The sequence below is a fragment of the Brassica oleracea genome, chromosome C4 (assembly GCF_000695525.1).
Source record: "Brassica oleracea var. oleracea cultivar TO1000 chromosome C4, BOL, whole genome shotgun sequence".
Taxonomy (NCBI): Eukaryota; Viridiplantae; Streptophyta; class Magnoliopsida; order Brassicales; family Brassicaceae; genus Brassica; species Brassica oleracea.
In genome coordinates this window covers 24,920,037-24,944,640 of record NC_027751.1, presented here as the reverse complement: position 1 = coordinate 24,944,640, position 24,604 = coordinate 24,920,037, and the positions used below count along the sequence as shown (strand labels likewise).

The 24,604-nt window shown below is 39.3% G+C and overlaps 3 protein-coding genes across 6 annotated transcripts; all 3 read left to right on the top strand.

Moving 5' to 3' along the window:
- The first annotated feature begins 3,509 nt into the window (after positions 1 to 3,509).
- LOC106338476 lies at positions 3,510 to 4,949 on the top strand. Its single transcript, XM_013777443.1, has one exon. It carries the CDS (start codon positions 3,510 to 3,512, stop codon positions 4,947 to 4,949), a length of 1,440 nt encoding a protein of 479 aa, XP_013632897.1.
- Positions 4,950 to 11,264: 6,315 nt separating this feature from the next.
- On the top strand, positions 11,265 to 13,402 carry LOC106339438. 4 transcript variants are annotated; one of them, XM_013778245.1, is made up of 5 exons: positions 11,265 to 11,549; positions 12,111 to 12,338; positions 12,431 to 12,498; positions 12,683 to 12,880; positions 12,956 to 13,386. In XM_013778245.1, the coding sequence occupies exons 3-5, from the start codon at positions 12,456 to 12,458 to the stop codon at positions 13,192 to 13,194; spliced, it is 480 nt and encodes a 159-aa protein (XP_013633699.1). In that variant the 5' UTR covers positions 11,265 to 11,549; positions 12,111 to 12,338; positions 12,431 to 12,455; the 3' UTR covers positions 13,195 to 13,386. The 4 variants fall into 4 exon arrangements, with proteins under 4 accessions (XP_013633699.1, XP_013633698.1, XP_013633697.1 ...); XM_013778244.1 differs by having other exon boundaries at positions 12,120 to 12,498; positions 12,956 to 13,384; XM_013778243.1 differs by having other exon boundaries at positions 12,111 to 12,498; positions 12,956 to 13,384.
- A 268-nt stretch (positions 13,403 to 13,670) lies between these two features.
- On the top strand, positions 13,671 to 15,420 carry LOC106336927 (peptidyl-prolyl cis-trans isomerase CYP20-3, chloroplastic-like). The gene is made up of 7 exons (XM_013775908.1): positions 13,671 to 13,901; positions 14,023 to 14,202; positions 14,284 to 14,449; positions 14,513 to 14,601; positions 14,681 to 14,735; positions 14,818 to 14,903; positions 14,983 to 15,420. The coding sequence occupies exons 1-7, from the start codon at positions 13,848 to 13,850 to the stop codon at positions 15,136 to 15,138; spliced, it is 786 nt and encodes a 261-aa protein (XP_013631362.1). The 5' UTR covers positions 13,671 to 13,847; the 3' UTR covers positions 15,139 to 15,420.
- The last annotated feature ends 9,184 nt before the right edge of the window (positions 15,421 to 24,604 follow it).

Genomic DNA, 24,604 nt, shown 5'->3' with positions numbered 1-24,604 from the left:
CGATGGCCTGGCCATGCTCTAAGAAATGGTTATTGAATTTATAATATATAAGTGTGTGTGTGTATGGTGCGTCCGATTTCTAATTTTGTGGGAATCTAAAATTAGAGAAAGAGTATATAGCTATAGATTTTTAACATTAATACTAGTTCGTTAAACGAAAGCAAAAACAGGAGCATGTCAGCTAAAGTTAGCAGCCTACACATACCATAGCTGTGAAATAAAAGCCATCGAAATCAGCGAGGGCTATTTACCTATACATCACATAATGTAATCATATAATTGCCTATGTGTATGTGAAGGGCAGATGAGCTCTTAGACTGTGCTACGATAATGATGATTAATATACAGAAGCCACGTATTCCGTAAAGAAGAATTAATAAAAGAAAATTCAAATCAATTTAAAATTGAAGGCGATAAAATAATTCAAATTTCTACTAGTACCTTTTTAGTGTTGACAAAAAAAACTAGTACCTTTTTAGTGAGCCAACATGGGAAATGAATATTTCTTTAAGAATTTTTAGTAATAAAACTTCCAACTAAACTGAATAGTAAAATAACCATTCAACTAAAAATTAGATAATATAAATCTTCAATTTTAATTGTGTTAATGTCTTTTATCTTCCGTCACGGTAACGGAGGTTGACATACTTTAATGAAATTAAATTTAAAGGATTTTTTCCGTCAAAATTATTTAGTTGAGGGGTATTTTACGATCCATCTTTAATTGAAGAGTTTTATAACTAAAAATCATTAAATTTTTTTAAAAATTTATCACTTGTACATTGTTTAAAACTCTTATAATTAATTTGTAAGTCAACTAATTTATAAATCCTTATACATTACTTTAACACATTTATAAAGTTTTATAAATGTTTTAATACTCTTACAAATGATTAATGACGCTTAACAATGATTTTAAGAGATCAAAATATGGTTATTCGCGATACTACAAAAAAATATGAAGTAAATAAATAAACAAGAAGAGTAGATCAAAGATATTGTTTTGTAGATCAATACGTGAAGAGTACAATGTTTTGGTTTAGAAATCAAAGAGAAGCAGAACAATTCTGCATTATTTTCCTTAAGTAGGAAGAAAGTATGATGCCAAGGCCAGAAATCGTGTAAATGGGAGAAAAATGTTGATGTCCTACTCTAAGCATGCAGATTGAATTCCTAAACTAATTATCCTATATAACTTATAATTTAAATTCTTTTATATTTGGTAATAGTGATATAAGAAAACTTTGTATATGTTTCCTCCTTGATAAAGCTTTATTGCTTTACTTCATGTTTCTATAATATCACGAATAACCATGTATTATTTCATCCTAATAAGTAACATAAATTATAAGAGCTTAGTAAAATTATTGTTAAGCTTTATTAATTTCATTTGTAAAAGTATTAAAATATTTATAAAACATTATAAATTGGTTATAATATTGATCAAATAATGTATAAGATCTATAATTAGTTTTAAGGGCTTGTAAATCGATTATAAGAGTTTTAAACAATGCATAAGTGATATTAAATGTTTTGAAAATTTAATGATTTTTACTAATAAAATTATCAACTAAAAATGGATTGTAAAATAACGCCTCCACTAAAAATTCGACGAAATAAACCCTCAACTTTAGTTATGTTAATGTCTATCACCTTTCGTCTAAAATACTGTGACGTAAGTGTGTAGTGATGATTATCTATATATATATCGCTATAGTTGATTTTGAATAGATATATTACACTTATTTAATACACATAAATCGTAGTAAAGATTTTTCTTCATTTTACTGTTACGAAATCTTTCCAAGGCAAGAATATAGGGACTATCCATCAATATGGCTTGCATTTATGTACATGTATAAATATATTTATTTAATAATTTAAGTTGTTAGATACTAATGAACTGGTCCAAATAGACATTTGTATAGTAGATTTTTTTAGGGAAAATTGTTTTTTTAGTGCAAAAAAATAGTAAATATGTTTTTTTAGACTAATATTTTGTATCATTTTTGTTTATAATACCCTTTAATATTTTTGAAAATAAATTTAATAAATAATTTTACAAACAAACAAAAATTGGAAAAATAGTAACTATTGATAAAATAACTATATGAACTTATTGGTATTTTTTTCAGTTCTAAAAATGTTTAAATAATAATTTTCAGATTATGTTCTAAATAAAGTAGAAATGACATTCTACGAAGTACAAAACGAAATCCATTTTTACATTGAATCTACAATGTTTAGAACACATGATCTACGTAAATAAGAGTATTCTAAAAATATTTAGAATACACATTTCACGCTTAACCTACTGATCTAAAATCTTTAGAAATCAAAATCTACACATTAATATAAATCTAAAACACGTAGAAACCGGCTTCTACAGATTTAGTGTAAATCTAAAACATGTAGAAATCAAAATCTACACATTCCTATAATTCTAAAAATCTGTAGAAACCTGTTTCTACAAATTAGCTGTATTCTACGGATAAAAAAATTAGTTGCTAAAGAATGAAAACAAAATGTTTGGGAATATTCACTTTCATATTTTTTAAAAAAAATCGATTTAAAAAAAAAAAAAAAAAAAAAGGGGTAACCCTCTTCTCACGCCGTCTTCTATATTTCATTGATTGTTCACAAAAATTTCACATTATTTCTACCAAATCAGTGTGAAATTGAGTGAGTTAGGGTTTATGAACTTGAGACTTTGATTTTCTCCCCCTTTGTTCGTGAAGGAGATGAGAAATTATGGGTTTCATCCCAAAGAAATCGAGTTTAAAGAGTTGAAATCGTGTTTGGTCGGTTCAAATCAAGTGGGAATCAAACCAGATATAACCGAAGAACACCATGAAATCAATTTGGAATATTTACTTGGGCACGGGATCGATCGGCCTATAATTCGAGATTGGTTGATCTGTATGAAATCGACCTTTGCCAATCGAGTGAAATGGAACAGGTCGTTCAATATATTCTCCTCGTTGTTTTTGTTCTGCATAATAATCAGGATCGATCGATCCGTTCGACCTTGAAATTTCAGATCGATCTATCCCGCCTGATCGAACCCATTATTTATTATATTTAAAAATTACAATTTTAAGGGCATTATTGCTATTTTGAAAATAATTAGCCTAATTGGACATAAAATATATGAGATTAGTATAAAATGACATAGTTATCATTTTTTGCTCTAAAAAAACAATTTTTTCATTTTTTAATGATTCTATTTTAATAGAGTATCCTTTAATTACTTTCCGACTCTCTTTTTTGGGCTCCCGTTTCCTCTCTTCCGCTTAGTATCCTTTTAAGGGAAGTAGAGCTATTGACTAGGTTTTTTCCTCTTTTGGTTTAAAAAATAACACAAAATCACGATTTTTTGCCTCAGAATCTGCCAAATACTCTGGTTTTTTCTGTTTTTTCTAGGGTTTTCGGGAAAACGGCGTTTTTCTTGTTTATACGACAAGAAGTTTTTTTCGATCCTACAGTTTTGCTACGAAAGAAGTCGAAGGATGAATATTGATAGGGCTTTTGAGTCCATGTCATTGGAGGAGGAAGAAATTCCTTTCAATTTACCGGATCTCCCCCAGTTTAGTGCGGTGGAGAGGAACAAGATGAGCATAGTGGGTCGTACTTTGAACCCAGAGGCACAAAACATAGCTGATCTGATTCGTGACATGCCAAGGAAGTGGCCGGTGTATGGCAGGGTGCAGGGTATTGCCCTATCAAAAACAATGTTCCAGTTTGTTTTTAAGTATGAACATGATTTGGAGGAAGTTCTGCGAAAACGGGTATGGACTTTTAATGACTGGAGTATTATCATTGATCGGTGGGAAGAAAAACCGGGTGAGGACTATCTAAAGTTCTTACTTGTTTGGGTGAGGATCCGTAACATACCAGTTAATCATTATACGGAGGGAGCTATCATGGCCCTGGGTGACTTGATCGGGGAAGTTGACGAAGTGGCCTTTGACCCAACAAAACCTCAGACTAATGACTATGTCCGGGTTAGGGTTTTCTTTGATGTCTCAAGGCCAGTGCGCATTTCAAAAGTAGTGAATCTACCTAATGGAGGAGGATCTGTGACGATATGGTATGATTTTGAACGGATTCAGAAGAGATGCTACCACTGTCAACGTTTGACTCATGATAAAGACAAGTGTCCAATCCTGATACAGGAGAGGCAAGAAAGAGGAAAGGAGCATAGAAAACGTGCTATGGAAGAAAAGGAAAAAGCTGAAGTGGTGAAACAGAGACTTGTACTCACTCTTGCGAAGGATGATCCTCTGTTTGGGGTGCTCAGTGAGGAGCAAGTGGGGATGGATATCAATACGGGCCGTAGAAAGATAAATGCAGAGGTCTTGCAACAGATGAGAGAATATATCTTGGCTGCAGATGGCGGGGAGAAGAGAGTTCGACAGGAACGTGTAAGGAAATCAGTCTCAGACCTGGATAATGATCCAATGGGACAGAAGACGTTCTTGCGGTTGGAATCAAGGCCGTCAGTTACCAATGAAGTTGATAAAGGGAAAGGGTTTGTTTTTCAGTACCCAACTAGAGAAGAAAATCATGGGTTCAACGTTTTACAGCTCTGTGGCTCATCTTTCAACGCTTTGGAGGGGCGATTGATGAAGTCGCCAGAATGCACTGAGCGTGAGGCTGATAACACCTTTTTCTTTGATTGTTCAACGGGTTTTAGTAGTGGTATCCCTGCTGCTAGATCTTCCGGGACAACAAAGTTAATGCAATCGGGGAGACACAGGCCCCCAAAGAAGTATAGACGTCGCATGTCTCAGCATGTATCTCTCACTGAGGTACGTACAAATCTGGAGGATTGTGAGGCAAGTCAGGTTTCTAAAAGGAAGGCTCAGGAGGTGGCAGGGAATTTTTTCAAAATCGCAAGGCGTAACAAATCGAAGGTGGTCCCAGATGAGGGACTGCCCAATCAATAATGAGCATATTAAGTTGGAATTGTCGAGGTTTGGGACGGTCTCAAGACTTGGCGATTCCCCACCTCAAGGAAATACGTAAAAAATATTTTCCTGAGGTTATCTTTCTGATGGAAACGAAGCAGAGTAAAAAGTCTTTGGTCGAGTTACAAGTTACTTTGGGTTTTGATAAAGTGTATACAGTTGAACCTGTTGGTTTGAGTGGTGGTTTGGCTTTGCTATGGTCACAGAAGGTGTGTCTGGAGGTTAAGTATGCAGACAAGAACCTTATTGATGTGGCAGTAGTATATGATGGGAAGCGGTTCTTTATATCTTTTGTATATGGGGAGCCTGATCATTTTGGTAAAGAAAAGGTTTGGGAGAGAATTATGAGGCTGGGAGTGCAGAGAAGAGAGTGTTGGAGTATGGTGGGAGACTTTAACGAAATTCTTCATAATAAGGAGAAGTCAGGAGGCCCTCTAAGGAGTGAGAGATCTTTTGAAGATTTTCGAAATTGTCTAGATGTATGTGAGATGGTGGAGCTATGTGGGGTTGGAGATAGTTTCACTTGGGCAGGCAAAAGGTGGCAGAAGTACGTCCAATGTAAATTGGATAGGTGCTTCGGGAATAAAGAGTGGAAAAGAGTTTTTCCGCTAGCGGTTCAAGTGTTCCTGGAGCGTCTGGGGTCTGACCACAAACCAGTTCTGGTGAAGTTGTTTGGACAAAACGATTCCCGGAGGGGCTCGTTTCGTTTTGATAAGAGAATTGTGGGTCGACAGAAAGTTAGAGAGTGCATTGACTCGGCGTGGAAGGAAGGTTCTGGAGCTGGCCAGCAGTCTGTGATAGATAAGCTGGGATCTGTAAGAAGAAGTTTGGGGAAATGGAAGCGGGAGAATGGTAACAATTCGAAAACTCGAATGCTAAGCATCCGAGAAGATCTTGAGAGAGAACATTGTAAACAATCACCAGATTTTGAAAAGATCAGGCTTTTTAGAGAGGAAATTGGGAAAGCTTTCAAAGACGAGGAAGATTTTTGGATGCAGAAGAGTAGGGATAAATGGTTGGTTGTGGGAGACAGCAATACTAGCTTTTTCACGCCTCAGTGAAAGATTCTAGACAGAGGAACCAGCTGACAAAATTGGTAGAGGACTCAGGGCATGTGGCTGAATCCGCGGAAGCTATGGGGAGGGTTGCGACTGAGTATTTTACAGGTCTGTTTGCCTCATCGGCAAATGGTGATTTAGACTCTCTTTTCAATGGCTTCCATGGAAATGTAACAGAGGAGATGAATGCAAAACTAATATGTGAAGTTACTGATACAGAGATCAGAGAAGCTGTTTTTGCCATCAAAGCGTCAAGTGCCCCTGGAAAAAAGATGGTATGAGTGGTCTGTTCTTTCAACAGTACTGGAGCATCATTGGAAAGGAGATAACACAGGAGGTTAAAGGTTTCTTTGCTACAGGAACCTTTCCAAAGGAATGAAATGTTACTCAGATATGTCTGATCCCAAAGATCCCCAGTCCATCGAAAATGGTTGACCTGAGGCCTATTAGTCTTTGCTCGGTTCTGTATAAGATTATTGCAAAAATTCTGGTGACACGGCTCAAACCTCTGCTGGAAAAAATCGTATCTCCAACGTAATCTGCCTTTGTTCCAGAAAGATTAATATCTGATAATATCATCATTTCACATGAAATGGTTCATGGGCTGAGGACACATAAAGACATCTCCAAAGATTTCATCGCAGTTAAGACAGATATGTCTAAGGCGTATGATCGTATAGAGTGGAAATACCTAGAGAAGCTGTTGGGAGCTATGGGGTTCAATCAGAAGTTCTCGGAGTGGGTGATGTTTTGTGTGACTTCTGTCACTTATTCGGTGCTTATCAATGGAGAGGAACATGGGACTGTGTTTCCGGAGCGGGGTCTTCGACAGGGAGACCCGTTATCACCCTTTCTTTTCGACTTGTGTACTGAAGGTCTGACTCACCTTTTGAATCAAGCAGAGCTTATAGGAGAGGTGGAAGGAATAAGCTTTGCTGTTAAGGGACCATCTATAACTCATCTATTTTTTGCCGATGATTCACTATTACTAGTCAGAGCAGAGGAGAGTCAATGTGAGGTGATCCGGCGAGTGCTGAAGGAGTATGAGGATTCCTCTGGCCAAGTGATCAATCTAACAAAATCTGCGATAACTTTTGGCAGACATGTTGAGGATCATCGAAAAGCTAAAATAAAAGAGATTCTGGGGATAGAAGCAGAAGGAGGCACAGGTAAATATCTTGGACTTCCTGAGTGTTTTAGTGGATCCAAAGTTGAGATGCTGCAGTACATACAAGAGAAGATGAAATCAAGATTCAACGGTTGGTATGGACGGTTACTCTCTGCAGGCGGGAAAAATGTTCTTTTGAAGTCAGTAGCGATGGCTATGCCCGTTTTTGCGATGTCATGTTTTAAATTGCCAAAAACGATTTGCAAAAACCTTACTAGTGCTATGGCTAGCTTTTGGTGGAATGACCAGGATGGGAAAAATAAAATGCATTGGGTTTCTTGGGAGAAGATGTGTTTGGATAAGAAGAATGGTGGACTTGGTTTCAGAGACTTGGAAAAATTTAACCAAGCCTTATTAGCTAAGCAGGGATGGCGTGTGTTGATGCATCCAGACTCTCTATGCTCACGGGTTCTTCGGAGTCGATACTTCCCAAACGGCTTATTCATGGAAGCAAAACTGGGACCTCGGCCATCATATGCATGGAGAAGCATTTTGTTTGGGAGAGAATTGCTGGGAAAAGGTCTTCGCAGATCTATTGGGTCCGGAAATGAGACAAACGTGTGGTTAGATAAGTGGCTTTTTGACTCTGAGCCGAAAGCACCACTGCGGAAACCAGTTATTTTTGACCTGGATTTACAGGTCTCAAGACTTATTAATCCTCATACGAAGACGTGGGACAGGGGAAAGCTTGAACATAATTTTTTCCCGCCAGATATGGAGCGGATTCTGAAGCAGAAACCGGTTGTAGGAGAAGCTGATGCTTATGAATGGGTCCATAACCGTTGGGGTGCTTACACAGTAAAGTCTGGGTACTGGCTTGCATGTCAACTAGATCGATCAGAAGTGCGAAGAAATGCTCTGGCCCAGCCGTCGATTCATGGGATTACAGAAAAGATATGGAAGGTTAAAACAGCTCCAAAGATAAGTATTTTCATGTGGAAAGCGCTTTCCAATGCCCTCTCTGTTAATGATGGCTTGCTTTCCAGAGGTATGAAGGTCGACCCGAGGTGTCAGCGATGTGGACATGAGGGTGAATCTATTAACCACGTTCTGTTTGAGTGCCCTATTGCAAGGAGGGTGTGGGCGCAATCTTCCTTTCCATTTCCTCGCAGAGGTTTTGAAAATATGTCCCTGTTGGAGAATTTTAATTACCTCTTTAATCTTCCAAAAACTTTGAAGATTCCGGAGGAGCTAGAACGGTCTTTTCCTTGGATCTTGTGGATGCTCTGGAAGAACAGAAACATTTTTATCTTTGAAGGGAGAGAGTTTTCAGCAGAGGACACAGTTATGAAAGTGAGGGAGGATTCAAAGGAGTGGTTTGATGCTCAAAAGCTTGAGTTGTCACGGAGTGGGACAATAGACCATAACTCTGGAAGTCTAAGTCGATGGGAAGCCCCAAGAGAAGGTCTCGTTAAGTGTAATGTAGGCGTTTCATGGTAAAAAAGGAACAGGTTTATGGGGGCATCATGGATCGTTCGTAACGAGCATGGTGATGTCTTACTACACAGTAGGAGAGCTTTTGGGAATGTAAACTCTCTAGCCGAGGGAAGGTTTCTGGGATTAATGTGGGCGATTGAGTCAATGGCAAGCCACCGCCTGCATAAAGTAATTTTTGAAACGGAGGCTATGGATTTAGTTGGAGTGGTTCTGAGACAAAAAGCCTGGCCAGCGTTTAGATACCAAGGAACAGAGTTGAGAAATACACTGGAGAAAATAAATGAGTGGAGTTTGAGCGGTGCATCAGTAAGAGTGAACAGATGTTCTGCGAAGGTAGCGGACAGTGTAACCATGGATATGAGGTATCAGTCTTACGTTGCTCGAGGAGCTCCCGAGTGGATGTGTGCTTTGTTGGAAGATGATAAGCAGGGAAGATGATTAAGATGATTGGTTTTTGGAAGATATGACGGGGAGGCTATGAAATATTCGTTCTGGTTGGATGGTGATATTCTTGGTTTAGTTCTCTATGTTTTTGCTTTTCTGTTTATGCTTTTCTCGGTTCTGTTTGGATGTTATAGTCTTTAGACTAAACTATATAATGCAATTTTTCAGAGTTAAAAAAAAAGAGTAGATGATTTATAATAAGCTTATTTGTGATTTAGAGAGCATGACATACAGCGTAAAAATATACAAACACAACTTAGAACATACAAACACAACACGTGTATTCTAAGTTGAGGCAACAACTCAACTTAGAACATAAAGATATAAAGGAAAAAGAAACCATTCAACATGTGATCAACGAACGTGATACAACATCTCAAACACAAGTCTTGAGATGAGAAAACACCAACGAGAAGAGAGAGTCCGAACAAGAAGAGCCAAACGATATGAATCAATAACAAAGCTTATCCACGTACAGAATCACTTCCAGCGTTACTAGCGTCGCAAGCTCCTCTTTTGACTACACGAGCTCCATTGCACGCTGCGTCCTCACAACCGCACGAGTACGTGACTCCATTGGCTCCGCAAACCAGATCCTCCTGGACACAGTTTATTGGGCAAGCAAATGGATTCGGAACCCCGCCGCAGATGTCGCCACCAGCTTGCCCATCCGCAGCTTGTAAACCGATCAAGCAGAAAACCAGAAAAAGTAAGGCAATTCTCACTGAGAACGAGGAGAACGACGCCATCATGTGAATTCCATCGAATGATCGAAACCCTAATTTAAGGAGATTTGGAGATTTTTCTCAGACATTGCGTGTAACCTTGTTGTTTGAATTAAGTGGTGGTACAGCTGGGCCGTCCACCCTATTTGACAATCAAGGGAGGAACCCGTCAATAACGACCAACAACAAAAACTACACGCTGCTTTTAATATATAAACAAGCAAACGCCTCTCTTTATACCACCTCCAATTCACCTCTATTTCTATCTCTATATTTTCTCTTAAAATAGAGAAACTCTATTATAGAATAGAGGTGAAAATATTCCAATGTATGCTTCTATAATAGAGTTTATTTAGTTATACGAGAAAATATAGAGATATGTCATTTTCGCCTCTAAATATAGAGACAAAAAATAACTTTCCTCTATATTTTTTTCTAAAATAGAGGAACTCTATTATAGAAACATATATTAAAGCATTTTCACCTCTATTAGAGGTATATATTGGAGATGCTATTGGTCACAATGCTGGTTACCGGTTCATCAATTTATTTTGACCCCATGTAACGGAAAATTTCGTACAGGTTTGGTTATGCAAGTTCGACATTTATTTCAGTGATTAGAACAAAGGTTAATCAAGTTTTATTTTAAAGTAATCAGAAGTGCCAAAATGAGTTCACAGAGGTTAAACAGGATGGTAGTTAAATGATCTTGGACTCTTTGGCCTTTTCTAAGAGCATCGTTATTAGTTAGAAATATGTGAATCTCTCAATTATTAATATTTTAATTTTGTGATTACTTTTTATTTACGTAAATTGAATTACTAATTATACAGCATGTGTAAAACAATATTTGAAACATATTTATCGATCTCATTTGAAAGCTCTTCTTCTTTCTTTTTCTAATTTAATGATCAATTTTCTTATTCTAAAAATACATGTGAGAGATCAACTAATGATGATACTCTAAGACCATATACAATGGTTGATATATAACAATGCATATTCGTAAATCTTATCAGTTTCTTTAACTTTTTTTAAACGCAAAGTAAAGTCGTTTTCTTATAGATGTATGTAACTTTTAAGTTTCTTTGGGTTAAACCGGGATTGTATACCAGATTACATATAAAATTTAAGATATCAATATAGAACGGTTTTAATTTTAGAATTTGGAAAATTACCCCAATTGTGTGATCAACAAGTAGAACTCACATTTGCTCCAATGACACTCATGAATATTCTGCCAATGCAAACAAAAAAACTGGGGGTTACCTGTAAATAATGGGCTTACTTTAAATGGCAGTTATACGGGAGACCCACTAAAAGTGCATTCGTTTATCGTCGTCATTAAACTATATTGGGCTATATTTGGGCTTATTAATTATATATTAATTAGGTTAAATTAGCAAAGATGATAATCATTACAAATCCATATTAGGTTAAAAGTAGATCTCGTTTTCTCTGTTAAAGGGTTAGCCGCTTGGCTTTTTCGTGACCTTATCTCTCTCTTCTCGTCTAGCTTCTATCCTCTCACTAACACGATGCCAATCTTATATGGTGTTCGCTGCTTTTCTTTAACAGGAAGATGGTTAAGCCGTAACGGTAGAACGAGTGCCTTCTAGATATTGAGAATTGTCAAATCTCAACAAGGTTTTTTGACAAGTTTCAATGTCTCAGAACACAGCCGTTTTTGCCGTTACTTAGTCTTGTCTCAGCTGTATCTAAATCCTCTGTCTCTGTTCAAAGAAAGGTACACGAACTGCTCTATCACACTCCTTTGCATCTTTTTGTTTACCGTAAGATATGAACCACTGATGGATCTGTACGGATTTTAGCTCATGTTTGGTATATTTCTTTTTTTTGTGCAACTGTTTATAATTTATTTATTTTTCCTGCGGATTTAATAGGTTTTTTGTTTAAATTCAGTTTTTAAAATTTTAATAGGAATCAAAGTATCATTTTGAGAATTCATTCAAAAAATATAAATTCAGGATCTCTCCTATCAACTTGAGATTCGTTCGATTTTTTTAAACAAATATGTAATTATCACGGAATATATCGACTTTTGACATAATTCTAATTGGAACGTATTTATATATTCACATATATATATATTTCTTGCAAGGCCCATTTACAAAGAAATGGCCCAAAAGTATGTCTTAGGAATGATTAGCTGTGTGTTCGGGTTCTCCAACCCACCACTGTTTCTATCTCTTGGCAAAATCACTTCAACCCATCTCTATTTTTGATTCTGAAACAGAGATTGCTATTTTTCCTCTAAAACAGCATTCCTCTATATTTTGTTTTGCAGTATATGTAGAGATTTCTATTTTAGAGAAATGCATTGGAGTAAAACCCATCTCGTGTTCTTGGAATACATAAGAGATGGTCTTAGTGGCCTTGAAAAGGCGTGTAACTAGTGTTCACCAAACGATTGATACACCAAGTTACTGAATCACCCTCGGTAATTTGAATGTGTGATGCATCTCGCGAGGGGGTAGAATCGAATTTTGGTATCGGAAGGGGTTTTTCTGGAGACGTAAACCCTAACTTTCTCTCATTCGGCAAATGCTATAAAAAGCCAAATATTTCATTATTGTCAACACTAACCTTAGAAAAAATGATGAACAGCGTCTGTATCAATCCGTCAAACACAATGTCTGCTTCTCCCGTCAATGATTTCCCTGGCCTCTACGCCAGTAAGATCTCTATGCCCTTTGTTAGATATGTTGTTAGTACTCGAATAGACTTGCTTTAGCTTTGTTTTAGAACTTCTTGTAATAGATCTGTCAATGAGTGGTTTATGTGGCTGATTGGTTGACAAGTTTTGGAATTTCATGTAATAATTAAGTTAACTGTTTGTGTGTTGTGTTTTCATATCAGCGGCGGAGACAGGTGTGTTCTGGGACAAGGAGGAATGCGAGATCACTGATGACTTGAACGCTGCTCAGGTTCTCAAGAACATGAGAAAAGGCCTTTTGGGTGGTGGTCATCGTGGTCCTGTCACATTCAACGCTTACGGTGATATGACTGGTCGTGACTTTGAATCAACCGACATCAAGCTCAATCATTTTCCCGCAGGTAATTATTTGACTTATTAAACTCCTTTTCTATATATATATATTTAGGTTCTGAATCTTGATATGTTATTTGTAGGAGAGAAAAACGCGAGACACACCAAAATGTTGGAGGACATTGTGGCTTGGGCAGCTGAGCATCCTGAACCATCGACGTTGATGTTAGTCATGAGTGACATCTCTCAAGACTTTCTCGATGTTGTTGATCTTTTGACGACCAAGAAAAATTACAGGTTTATTGAAGTGCTTCCACATTCACCACCACCACCAAGGCCACTGATGCTGACTCTGTTGACTAATGGTGATTCTAGTGACTAATGGTGATCCACTAGTAGGAACTCTAATATAATAAATGTTGCAGACCACATTCAGGGATTAAAAAAATTGAGTAGTTTTTTTTTTAACGCTCTCTTGGTTGTAAGAAATGTTGGATCATCTTCTAATGGAATTTATTAGATGCTTTAACTAAATAATCTTTGGTGATTTTTATTTGTTGATTATTGTCTTCCATGGCCTCAGAACTCTTTGATTCGTGCTCTGGCATTTGCAGTGAATAAGTGGTATAATTGTAATTGGGATTTATTTTTTTTTAATTGTAATTGTAATTGTAATTGTAATTGGGATTTTAATCTTCATATTAATCAAAGTAAATCGGAACATTTGGGCATTGGTTACAAAGATCTGACAGGAACCAAGATCCGTTAAGTGACTTCTGTCTGAAATCTTACTGGGCTGGGCCTACTAGATTTAATTTAAATAGGCCCAGTTGTTTTACTCAATACGGCGTAAGTTAACATGAGATGTTAACGATATCACCAAACCACAGTCGCTTTACCCTTAAAAAGAAGCTCGAGAGGCGGCTTCTTCTTTCTCTTCTCTGGAACAGACAGTAGACACTCTTGTCTGAAGCAAAGACAATCAACACAGAATCGTCTTCTTCTTCACTTTGCTTTTACAGCATCAATCAATCAATGGCTTCTTCGTCTCCATCGCAGATGGTTCACACTTCTCGCACCATCTCTCAGGTTCGAACCTTCAATCCTACATTTCACAGATTTGTTTTCTCGATTTTAGTCTTTGTTCATCGAGTTATGCCGTCCTTGTGTGTGTTGGTGTCTTAAAGTCCTTTCCTTGGTTTCTCTTTAGATTGGTGTGAGGTCCCAGCTCGTTTCCGCAAATCTAACACCTCAATCACTTCGCTTCGGAACTCGTTCCTCTGGTTTCTCACTCTCTTCAAGATTACACTACGCAGCAAGCTTCCCGCTTAAGACAATCTCCGGAGCTTACAAGCTCCAGAGAACAGCTTGTGTTAAATCAATGGGCGCTGTAAGATTGAAAAAAAAAAAACAAACTTTCTCATATAGTCAATAGATATGTTATCTGTTGCTTATGGATTAGTGTTGATAGGAGGAGGAGGAGGAAGAAGAAGTACTAGCACCTCCTCAAGCTAAAGTGACACACAAAGTTTACTTTGATGTGGAGATTGGTGGTGAAGTCGCGGGAAGGATCGTGATGGGTCTGTTTGGTGATGTTGTCCCCAAAACCGTTGAGAACTTCCGTGCCTTGTGTACTGGTAAGCTCTCTACATCTTGAAAGTTTGTAACTTTGTGGCTAAATGGGAGTTTGATTTCTTCAGGTGAGAAGAAGTATGGGTACAAAGGCTCTTCCTTTCACCGTATCATTAAGGACTTTATGATCCAAGGAGGTGATTTCACCGAGGGAAATGTATGTTTTATCTTTTTTTTTGTGATGAAAGATTGTTTGTTATGTCATATGTGTGATTGTTTCGTTATGGCTTTCATAGGGTACTGGAGGTATTAGTATTTACGGTGCTAAGTTTGAAGATGAAAACTTCACCCGTGAGTATATATTTATTTACTAACAAAGAAGCATTCTTGTTTTTTCTGTGAATATAGTATTTAATTGGTTGTATGTTTACAGTTAAGCATACTGGACCTGGAATCTTGAGCATGGCTAACGCTGGTCCTAATACTAACGGAAGTCAGTTTTTCATTTGTACCATCAAGGTAACAACTCTTTCACTTTATTTGTTATAAAAGTATAGATCTTTTATTCACAAAGTTTTGTTTTATTTGTCTTGTGTAGACTTCATGGTTAGACAACAAGCATGTTGTGTTTGGACAAGTCATTGAAGGTATGAAGCTTGTGAGGAGACTTGAGTCTCAGGAGACACGTGCTATGGATGTTCCGAAGAAAGCTTGCAGAATCTATGCCTGCGGAGAGCTCCCAATGGACGCTTGAGAACCCACCACTAAACCGGTGGATCTTTGTTCTGTTTAATTTTTCTGAATAAGAAGCCAAAGATTTTTTTTTTAAGTTATATGGTCTTTTGTTTCTTTATTTTGGATGCATGAGTTAGAAAAAGTACAATAAGGTAGGTTATATTATTAGAGTTTTGTCTTTAAGCTTGAACCATGGTTGGCTTGCTGAACAAGTGGCTCGAGCTTATTATCTTTGTTGTCTTCCCATAAGTCTGGTATAGCTTGTTATGGATGCTGCTTAGTGCATAGTCTGCACCTGGAACTAGCACCGAGTCACCAACGAACACGGTTTTTATCCCTGTTGCTTTAGCACTACCGATGTTACGAATACTATCATCGAAGAACATCTGAAAAAGAAAAACAGATACATAGAGACTGAGTTTCTGTGTCTGAAATGCGAATGGCTGCTTTGCTTCAAAGGTGTAAGAAATGAGCCGGCCCTTGCTTGTCACCATTTAGAAAAATAAGAAATTTATCTATGAATTAGTTTTGAAATTTTTACTTTCTAAGCCACATTTTTTCTTTCATATTACACATTCAAACACTTTGTTCGTCCTTGTGACACACTTTATATTGTTGCAATGTCACATATACCCTCTAACCTAGCCTAACCACACTTGCCTTTAACTATATTGAGTTAACCCAAATCTCCACGTGTCCCGTATAACAACAATTAAAAATTAAAAACGATCATCGTTTCGAAACTAGATCTACTTTCCCCCAATTTCACAAACCCTAATTTCTCTCATCCTCTCCGCCTCATCCTAATTTCTTTCATCCTCTCTGCTTCTTCCTCTCCACCTCATCCTCTCCGTCTCGCAGTCATAACACTTTTTCTCGAACTCCGCTGAGAACCATGAGGAAACCGAAGACAAAGAAGAAAGTGAAGATATCCGACGAGGAAACGCCTCCACAAAACGAAATTGGAGGTATTTTTTAACCATTCTATTTCGTGTGGTTCTCGATATCTTCCTCAGATTCAGATTTTGATTGATTTCATATGTAGGTACATCTTTACCGGACCTCCGTCTACCTCCTAGACTTTTCGCGACGGACAGGTTCCCCACCAAGCGTCTCAACATTTACTCCTCCCCGGATCTTCTCCCTTTTATTCGCAACGTCCTTCGAGACACGCCGGAGTTGGAAACCATCCGTCAGTCCTGTTTCGGGAAGCTCTTCGACCTCCCTGCTCGTCAATGCCCTATGTCGTGTAAGCTGATCCACTTGTTTCTCACTCGTCAGCTAGTAAGTCTCCCCAAGAGCACGCTTAGGTCTGCATTTGGTGGTTCTCCTTTCCGATATGGTCACGAGGAATTTGGCATTGTTACCGGTCTCCCGTGTGGTTTCTTCCCGGAAAGATACAAGCCCAACACCGGTAAAGCGATTGTCGCCGGGAAAGATATAGTATGGAAGAGACTCTTTGGAAAGAAAAAAATATATGACGGTTGCTGATCTATATCGGATGCTTGAGACCGACAAAGACATGGATGGGTGGAAGATGATACGGATTTCTCTCATTATCATTGTGGCGTTCTCATCGCTCACAAACAAGAAGCACGCCCAACTCCTCGTTATGTTAGAATGGTTGAAAACCTCAAAAAAAAATTTGCTTTCCTTTGGGGTAGAGAGTCTTTCCTCAAGACCATCTCATGCATGAAACCACCGAAGTTTGTCCGCAAAAAATGTGAAGATCCCGTTGCTACACTTGTCAAGAAGCTCAAGCAGCACAGTTTCAGATTACAAGGCTTCCCACTTTCACTTCAGTTGGTAGCATTTCGTATGATTCCCCAGCTTCTGGATTATATCTATATCAGCTCCATTAAACAACCTGACAGTGTGGGACTTGTAAGATGGTAATCTACCACAGCACAACTCAATCAATTCCATCGACATCTGCCGCGTCAAATTTGACCCCAATGTAAGTACATTTTATCAAATATTTTGTACTAACTACTAAGTTTACAAAGACTAATCATTTAAAAAACAAAGTTGTATTTTTTTTTTCTCAGCTGGTAGTCACTCCTATTATACCCATCGAAATCCAGGCACAGCCAAGATGGGGACTGTGGCCTAACGATGTCAAGGACGACAGTGTTATCTACTTGGAACAATTTATAGCTGATCAACATATTCCTTCAACAAACAAATGTGGCATGGTGGGGTTACATCAGAGCCTCTCATCAAGAAGCCAAAGAACAGGGTTAAGAAGAAGGCTGCTAGTATTAAGCAATCTCTAAAATCCAGACAGCCGTTTAGAAGGAAGCAAAGGCGTATAAGTTCCTACGTTACGCGTTCAAGCAGGCCACAACTTCACCAACGTTCAACTTACGAAGATGGTGATCCAAGTTTCAACGCAGGTGAAGCAGCTCCGCCGCGAGATGAAACGTAGGAAGAAACGATCTCATGGTAGGCAATCATCTTTTAACACATCGTTTTCCCGTCGCAAGCAGTCCAACACACCTTCCCACAGTCCTGAACCAACACCTACCCACACCGACGGCCTTCATAATCAAGTGAATTGTCATTTTTAATAGCTTTAGCAAATTCATAAAATATGTCCTCTGTCTTTTTACTACTAATGCAAAATCTCCTTTTTAATTCAGGATGATAGTCCAATGGAGACAGATGAGTTGCCTCAAACGAGATCGCCTATCATCAGTCAATATGAAGCTCAACTACATCGTGATTCTACAGCTGATCATCTTGCTAGCTCCCCTGTGAGCGACCCTTGCATCCACACACAGAGTTTCCACGTTTCACCTAACCACAACAACACAAGTGTCCACACATCTCCCGACCACAACATTGACAGTGTTCAAGTCTCCCCTGTTTATCTAGGAACCATACATCACACTCCTCCGGTTAGTCAGATGATCACCCACACCAACGATGCTACAGATGACTACAATGAGCCACCTCGTACGCCAGTCAGCGTGCAACCTCCTTGGTCTGAGCTCAATTCAGTAGTCTACGATAAGAGTGATCACCCCAACAGCCCTGAGATTCATCACATTCTCTATCATGGTGTGAGGATTTACGATGCGATCAATCTAGACCCACCAATCTTCGATTCATCTATTCCTCCAGGATCTCTTCCGCGCAGTCGCTTACTATTGTCACCGCAGCCTACAACCATGCTTACATCACCCATTAAGAGCAACGACAGTTTGTCAGGCTTCACCGTTCATGCTGCTACCGTCAATGCTTTCACAGCTACAGCTTCCTCCAACTCTCCACCCTCCCTTGCTCTTAAGGTAATATACACCCTACACTCTCCCCCACCGTCTCATTGCTTTCCTACTCCCACTGTGATATTTTAAGCAAATATGTTCACATTTTCAGGAACAAAATACCGGTGGAGTTGTCGACCTAAAGGCGACAAAAAACATGGAGAGCCACGTTCCATCTTTGGAGGAGAACCATCTTGCTCATGAATTATCCAAATCTCCATTAATCACTGCGCTTGCACTCATCTCGCCACTTCCAGATCTCGAGTGGGATCTTTTCTACAGCACAATCTCAACTATGACGAAGGTGTAAGTTTTCTCATCTTAACCCCCCCCCCCTTTCCCACTTATTTGCTTCCTTACACTTTTCTGTCACAGCTTCCACACCACACCGCCTTCCTTTGAATTCTCCAACAAATTTCTTCTCGAGCTCGCTAAACCAAAGCAATGGACAACCACCCGCGTAAGAGTTCTATATTTTTAAATTCTTCTCAACTATGCGTATCGTACCTTCAACCACTTACTTTACTAATAATCAATCATCTTTATTTGTCTCAGCACAAGAAAATTCTAATCCACATCCTCGCTGCCAGACACTCAACACATCTTCTCAGTTACAAGTCAACATCCACCACACCCCTCCTACCTTCATATATCTGCAACAGTTGGGCCGATTTTGCCCCCTGCAGAAAGAGATCAACCTTCGTCTGGGATGAGCGTCTTGTCGACATTGTTCTCCACCAAGGGAAGAAATGGATGGAGGACATTCACAACATCTACACTCTGATGCTTTGGAACAGTAAACATTGGGTCGGCTTAGCCATCAACCTTGACATGGGTATGTTGACATCTTAGATCCTATGCCCTCTGTGTATGCAGATAGTCGTGTCGAGCGGTTCATGCAGCCATTGCTAACCATACTCCCTTATCTCATAAGAAAAGTGGCAATGTGTGAGCTTACTCAGTTCAGTGGACTCAAAAAGTTTGTCTGGAGACGCATATCTGACCTCTACAACAACACTCGATCTGGTGACTGCGGACCGGTCAGCATGAAGTTTCTGGAGATGCACACCCTTGGTGACCCAGCCCCTCATATGGCAGGCATCACCGACAAAACCGTCGACGACTTCCGCAAACAGTATGCGTTGGACATCTACAAAACCATTGTCATGCATGTTTATTCTGCCTAAACTGTCTATGCTGAATCACTAAACCCACCTTTTGTGTAACAGTTGGGCATCTCTCTCTGTAATCGGTGTTTTTAGATTATGTCTTTTGATACCTTATATGGCTTCTGTCTTTTGATACTCTATGCTCTACCAGGATTTTAAACTCTTCTATTGTGTCCTAATCTAAGTCTTCTTAATTAATGAGTTTGTGGTTATTGAAAAAAATTTGTAAACCAAACTCTTTTTTCATTGCATGAAATCAACCTGCTTAGCTACTCCGTAAATTCTTCTACAATGTCCGCGTCCACAAAAGACACTTCCAAAATTGGGTCAAAATATTGGATTTCGCTCCGGATTTTGACTTTCCAAACTACAAAATTTCAAAATTTCAAAAAGTTTATGCCCTTAGACAAAAATATTATTTTCTATTACATAGACTCGAGTAAAAGCTCAGATACATAAGTCGGACCCCACCTCCTTTCTTCGTTTTACTTTTACATTTCAACCATATAAACCCCAAATCAATTGGATTATTAGGTCACCGGGGAGATATAATCTACTTCACCAAACCCAACCTTACCATGAGTTCCTCCAGTTCTTCATCTCGTTCTCAGACACGTAGAACAGTGGGAATTCCTTCTCGATGATGGAGTGGGTCGAAGCTGACTACCTTCGGTGCTCAGACAAAAGAAAACATATGCCGCCGTTTCTATAGATGCGAAATCGGCGTCAAGGTATCCTCAGAGTTTCTCAATTGTAAAACGTTCATACAATTCATAACACTCATAGAGTTGTTATACCATACAAATGCCAGAGGCAATCTGAGCACCACCTGTTCAAATGGATAGACGTGGAAATTATCGACGAGATTAGCAAGGTTGATTCAAAACTCAGTCAGCTTCAGGAAGATGTTCAATCTTTCAAGAGGACAACGACACAACGTCTTCAGAAACATGGCAAAAACATCGACGAGTCCTTGCTGGAGATGAAAAGGATTATTCATGACCAAACTATCATGCTTGCTGAATTAAGGAATAACTCCACTTTAGTAGTTGATGCTAGCTACGCGTCACTCACTAATGGATCCTTTGTTACCAAATCAACTTCCCCACTCCTCAACATTGCTGTTGCTGCCTTTGCTCTAGGTACCATGGCATGGCTGTATGAAAAAATAAGCACTTGATTTATGTCATCTCTTACCAATGTTTTCTTCCCCACAATTGTAGTCACCCATGACTTATGTCTCGCCTTATGTCATCTCTTCACTAATGCTACTCTACTACTTAATTTGTCTTTATCTTTTCATAACATAATTATTCTAATGCTTAATGAACAACATTTTCCAACGCATATTGGTCTGCTTATTTATGTTCACATCCTAATTCTTTGTGAATTGCAAACCAACATAGCAGCACTCTGATTCTGGTGTAGTCTGAACTACTATACATACTCTTACACACCCATGGGTAATGCTCGCTTAACACTATTACCCATCTGCACCAAAACTAGCTTGCTTGAGGTGTCCACATCCACATATATATTTTTAGTGTCTACACATGTCTACTCGGAAAACGTCTTCAGTAGCTATACCTAACAAAAATAGCAGTGCCATTTCGCTAACCAAACAAGCAAACGTTTCCATGATTTAGTTCCACATAATGAGTTCCCAAAAAGATGAAAGTAACAACATTCAGTAAACATTCAAACCACCAACATTGGGTTTCAAGCAATATATAACAAGTAGGCCTGGGACGGATCGGATATCCGGACAATTTTAAGGTATCCGGATCCGGATCCGGCTTTGACGGATCCAACATTTTATTATCCGGATCCGGATCCGGCTTTGACGGATCCAACATTTTATTATCCGGATCCGGATCCGGCTTTGACGGATCCAACATTTTATTATCCGGATCCGGATCCGGCTTTGACGGATCCAACATTTTATTATCCGGATCCGGATCCGGCTTTGACGGATCCAACATTTTATTATCCGGATCCGGATCCGGCTTTGACGGATCCAACATTTTATTATCCGGATCCGGATCCGGCTTTGACGGATCCAACATTTTATTATCCGGATCCGGATCCGGCTTTGACGGATCCAACATTTTATTATCCGGATCCGGATCCGGCTTTGACGGATCCAACATTTTATTATCCGGATCCGGATCCGGATATCTTGATTTTTTAGTCCGGATATCCGGATTTTCGGATCGGATCCGGATCGAATCTCGGATCGAATCCGGATCTCGGATAAAAGTTCCAGGCCTAATAACAAGTTCCCAAAAAAATTGTCTTGATCCCACAACATTACAAATCCAAAAGAAGCCGTCCTTCCACGGTCTTATATAAGAACAATGCAGTTCGTCCTGTTGTGTCCTTCTCCCCTGCACCTACCACATATGTTCTTACTACGTTTTTTCTTAGGCGCCTGCAACGACAATCACAAGTAACTTTACCAAAAAATACCTTGCTTAATAGGTTTACTGAACAATACCTAGCCTAATACGTCTTTTACAACTCACCCTTATCTCCCCGGTCGATGGTATGCGTGTCTTGCGGCGTCTCCCTGGTTGTCTCTTCGTATTAGGAGGGTACAGAACCTGACTGTTGACTTCTGTAGGTATATCAACATCCCTAGCATCACGGTGGGGGCTTATAACGCATGTGTATGTCTCCCTCCACACAGTCGTTTTGTAAAAATGCCCACACAATGTGTCGTGAGGCACACCAACCCCGTCAGCTGCTAGCATAGCATGTCCACAAGGAATTTTGATATTATCAAAATACTTACAACTACACTTCCTCTCTGCTAGCATCACTTTGTCTGATCTACCAAACTTCCCCAAAATCTGGCTGCTCCAGCTATTCACTAGATTTATCTTGCTTCCTTTCACAGTTGACATGTTCTTTGTCATCTGTTTGTCCACTTCCACGCTCACCAAACCTCTGTGTTTCTCTGCCTTTTTCCTTTTCGCACAAAACCATCTTGTCATCATCCTCTGTATGAAAGTCAGGAACTCTACTATAGCTGCTCTCCTTCCTTCCAACAACACCTTGTTAAGTTGTTTAGCAATATTGCTAGTCATAATGTTATATCTATCACCTAGGAAATTTGCTCTAGACCAATGAACAACACCTATTTGACCCAAATATATGCCACACGCACTGCTAGCCGCCTTAATCTTTCCGTAATAATCTATGAACTCCCCGAAACTATGTGCCATCGCAGCGGCAGTAACCATATTTTCTAAGTTCTTACTCGAAAATCTTGAGTTCACATTCCTAGCCAGATGAACAATGCAAGCCCCATGCTTGGCCTGAGGATAAATCTTACTTACTGCATTAGATATGCACACAGTCTTGTCTGAAATAATCGCTAGAGAAGGAGAGTCACATAGAATCCTCTCTACTTTCTGAAGAAACCATGTCCAAGCATCCTCATCCTCACTGTCCACAACTGCAAATGCAAGTGGGAATATTTGAAAATTCACAACCTGCCCACTAGCGGTCAACATCACTCCTTTGTACTTGCCACTGAGGTGTGTTCCATCAACCACCAATACATGTCTCAGCTTCCTAAACCCACTTATTGAAGCACCAAAAGCTAGAAACAAATATAGAAACGTTCGTCCCCATCTTCATCTACATCAGTTTCCAAATCAGCAATAGTACCGGGATTTGCCAGCTTCAACATATACAAATTCTCTGGCAGCTTTAAGTAAGAGTCCTCATCAGAACCACGCAAACCCAAAACGGCCTTCTCTCTCGCCGTATAACACTTCATGTACGAGGCGTCCACCCGTAGATCCTCTAAAAAAAGTCTTTGCAAATCCCTAGCAACAGGCGGCTTACCCGTGTCTTCGAACTTCGCCTTGTAAACAACAACTATCATACGAGATGTTGCTTTGCTCTTGTACCCATTCCGGAACTCTATTGGACATCTATGATCAAGTTGTGCCTTCCTTATCTCATTGCACCCACAGCCCCTAAGTTCATGTGCAGTTACTCGCCAATCACATCTACTGTCAGGACACTCAACAACAAAGAAATCTATCTTTGTCCTGGCCTGCGTGAACTTGAATTGCTTCTTTATGGCATAGATAGCTAAAGCTATCTGACAATCCTCTTTGCTTCTAAAACCCTTTCCAACTTCTATCCTACCGTCACACTCATCCACGTCCATATCAGGGATTTCAGCTGTATCAAATTTTGTATCATCAAACAGCGGTGGTATATCAAATTCTTCATCATCGATTTCCTCAAGTCTTCGTTTTGGGACATTGTTCATGTTCACACTACCGCGTCCGCTCCAAGGATTAAAATCCTCTGGAGTCTCAACTTTGGCTTTATCTTCTCCTCCGCTTCCACCACCGACCTCAACATAGTGGTCAAAACAACTTTGTATGTCACAAAAATAAGTTTGTGGCCCTTTCTTCTTTGGTAGACCCTCAACAATCTCATCCTCGTTGTAAACAACATTCACAGCATCAGAACCTCCGAAATCCCCAGCTAGTAAAGGTGACTAGAACTCCTTGTCGTAACCTTTTGGCCTCAGTGAAATCTCGTCCATTTCAAAGTTCTCTTCTTCATTTTTTTCCAAGCTAAAACCACTCTCATCCTCGGCTTTGCTACTCTCTCCTTTCACGCCTTCACTCATGATTTTCTCCTCTAATTTCTCCACTTCCTGCACCAGTTCATCGTCATCTGCAATGTCGATTACTCTGGTCTTTGTGTAAGCCGATGACACATACCCCTTCTTTGAGGAACCACAACCCAAGTCACTTCTGCCTCCAAACCTCGCCGCATCTGGTGAGACAAATCCCATCCCTGAGTCGTCTGCAATGTCGATTACTCTGGTCTTTGATGCAGAAGATGACACATACCCATTCTTTGAGGAACCACAACCAAAATCCCTCCTTTCTCCAAATCTCGCAGCTTTTGGTGAGACAAAAACCCATCCCTGAGTCGTCCACAACCTCATTGTCCACGTTATTTGTTTTGCGTTCAAACTTTGCAAACAGATTCATCCCCCCCCCCCTTTCAC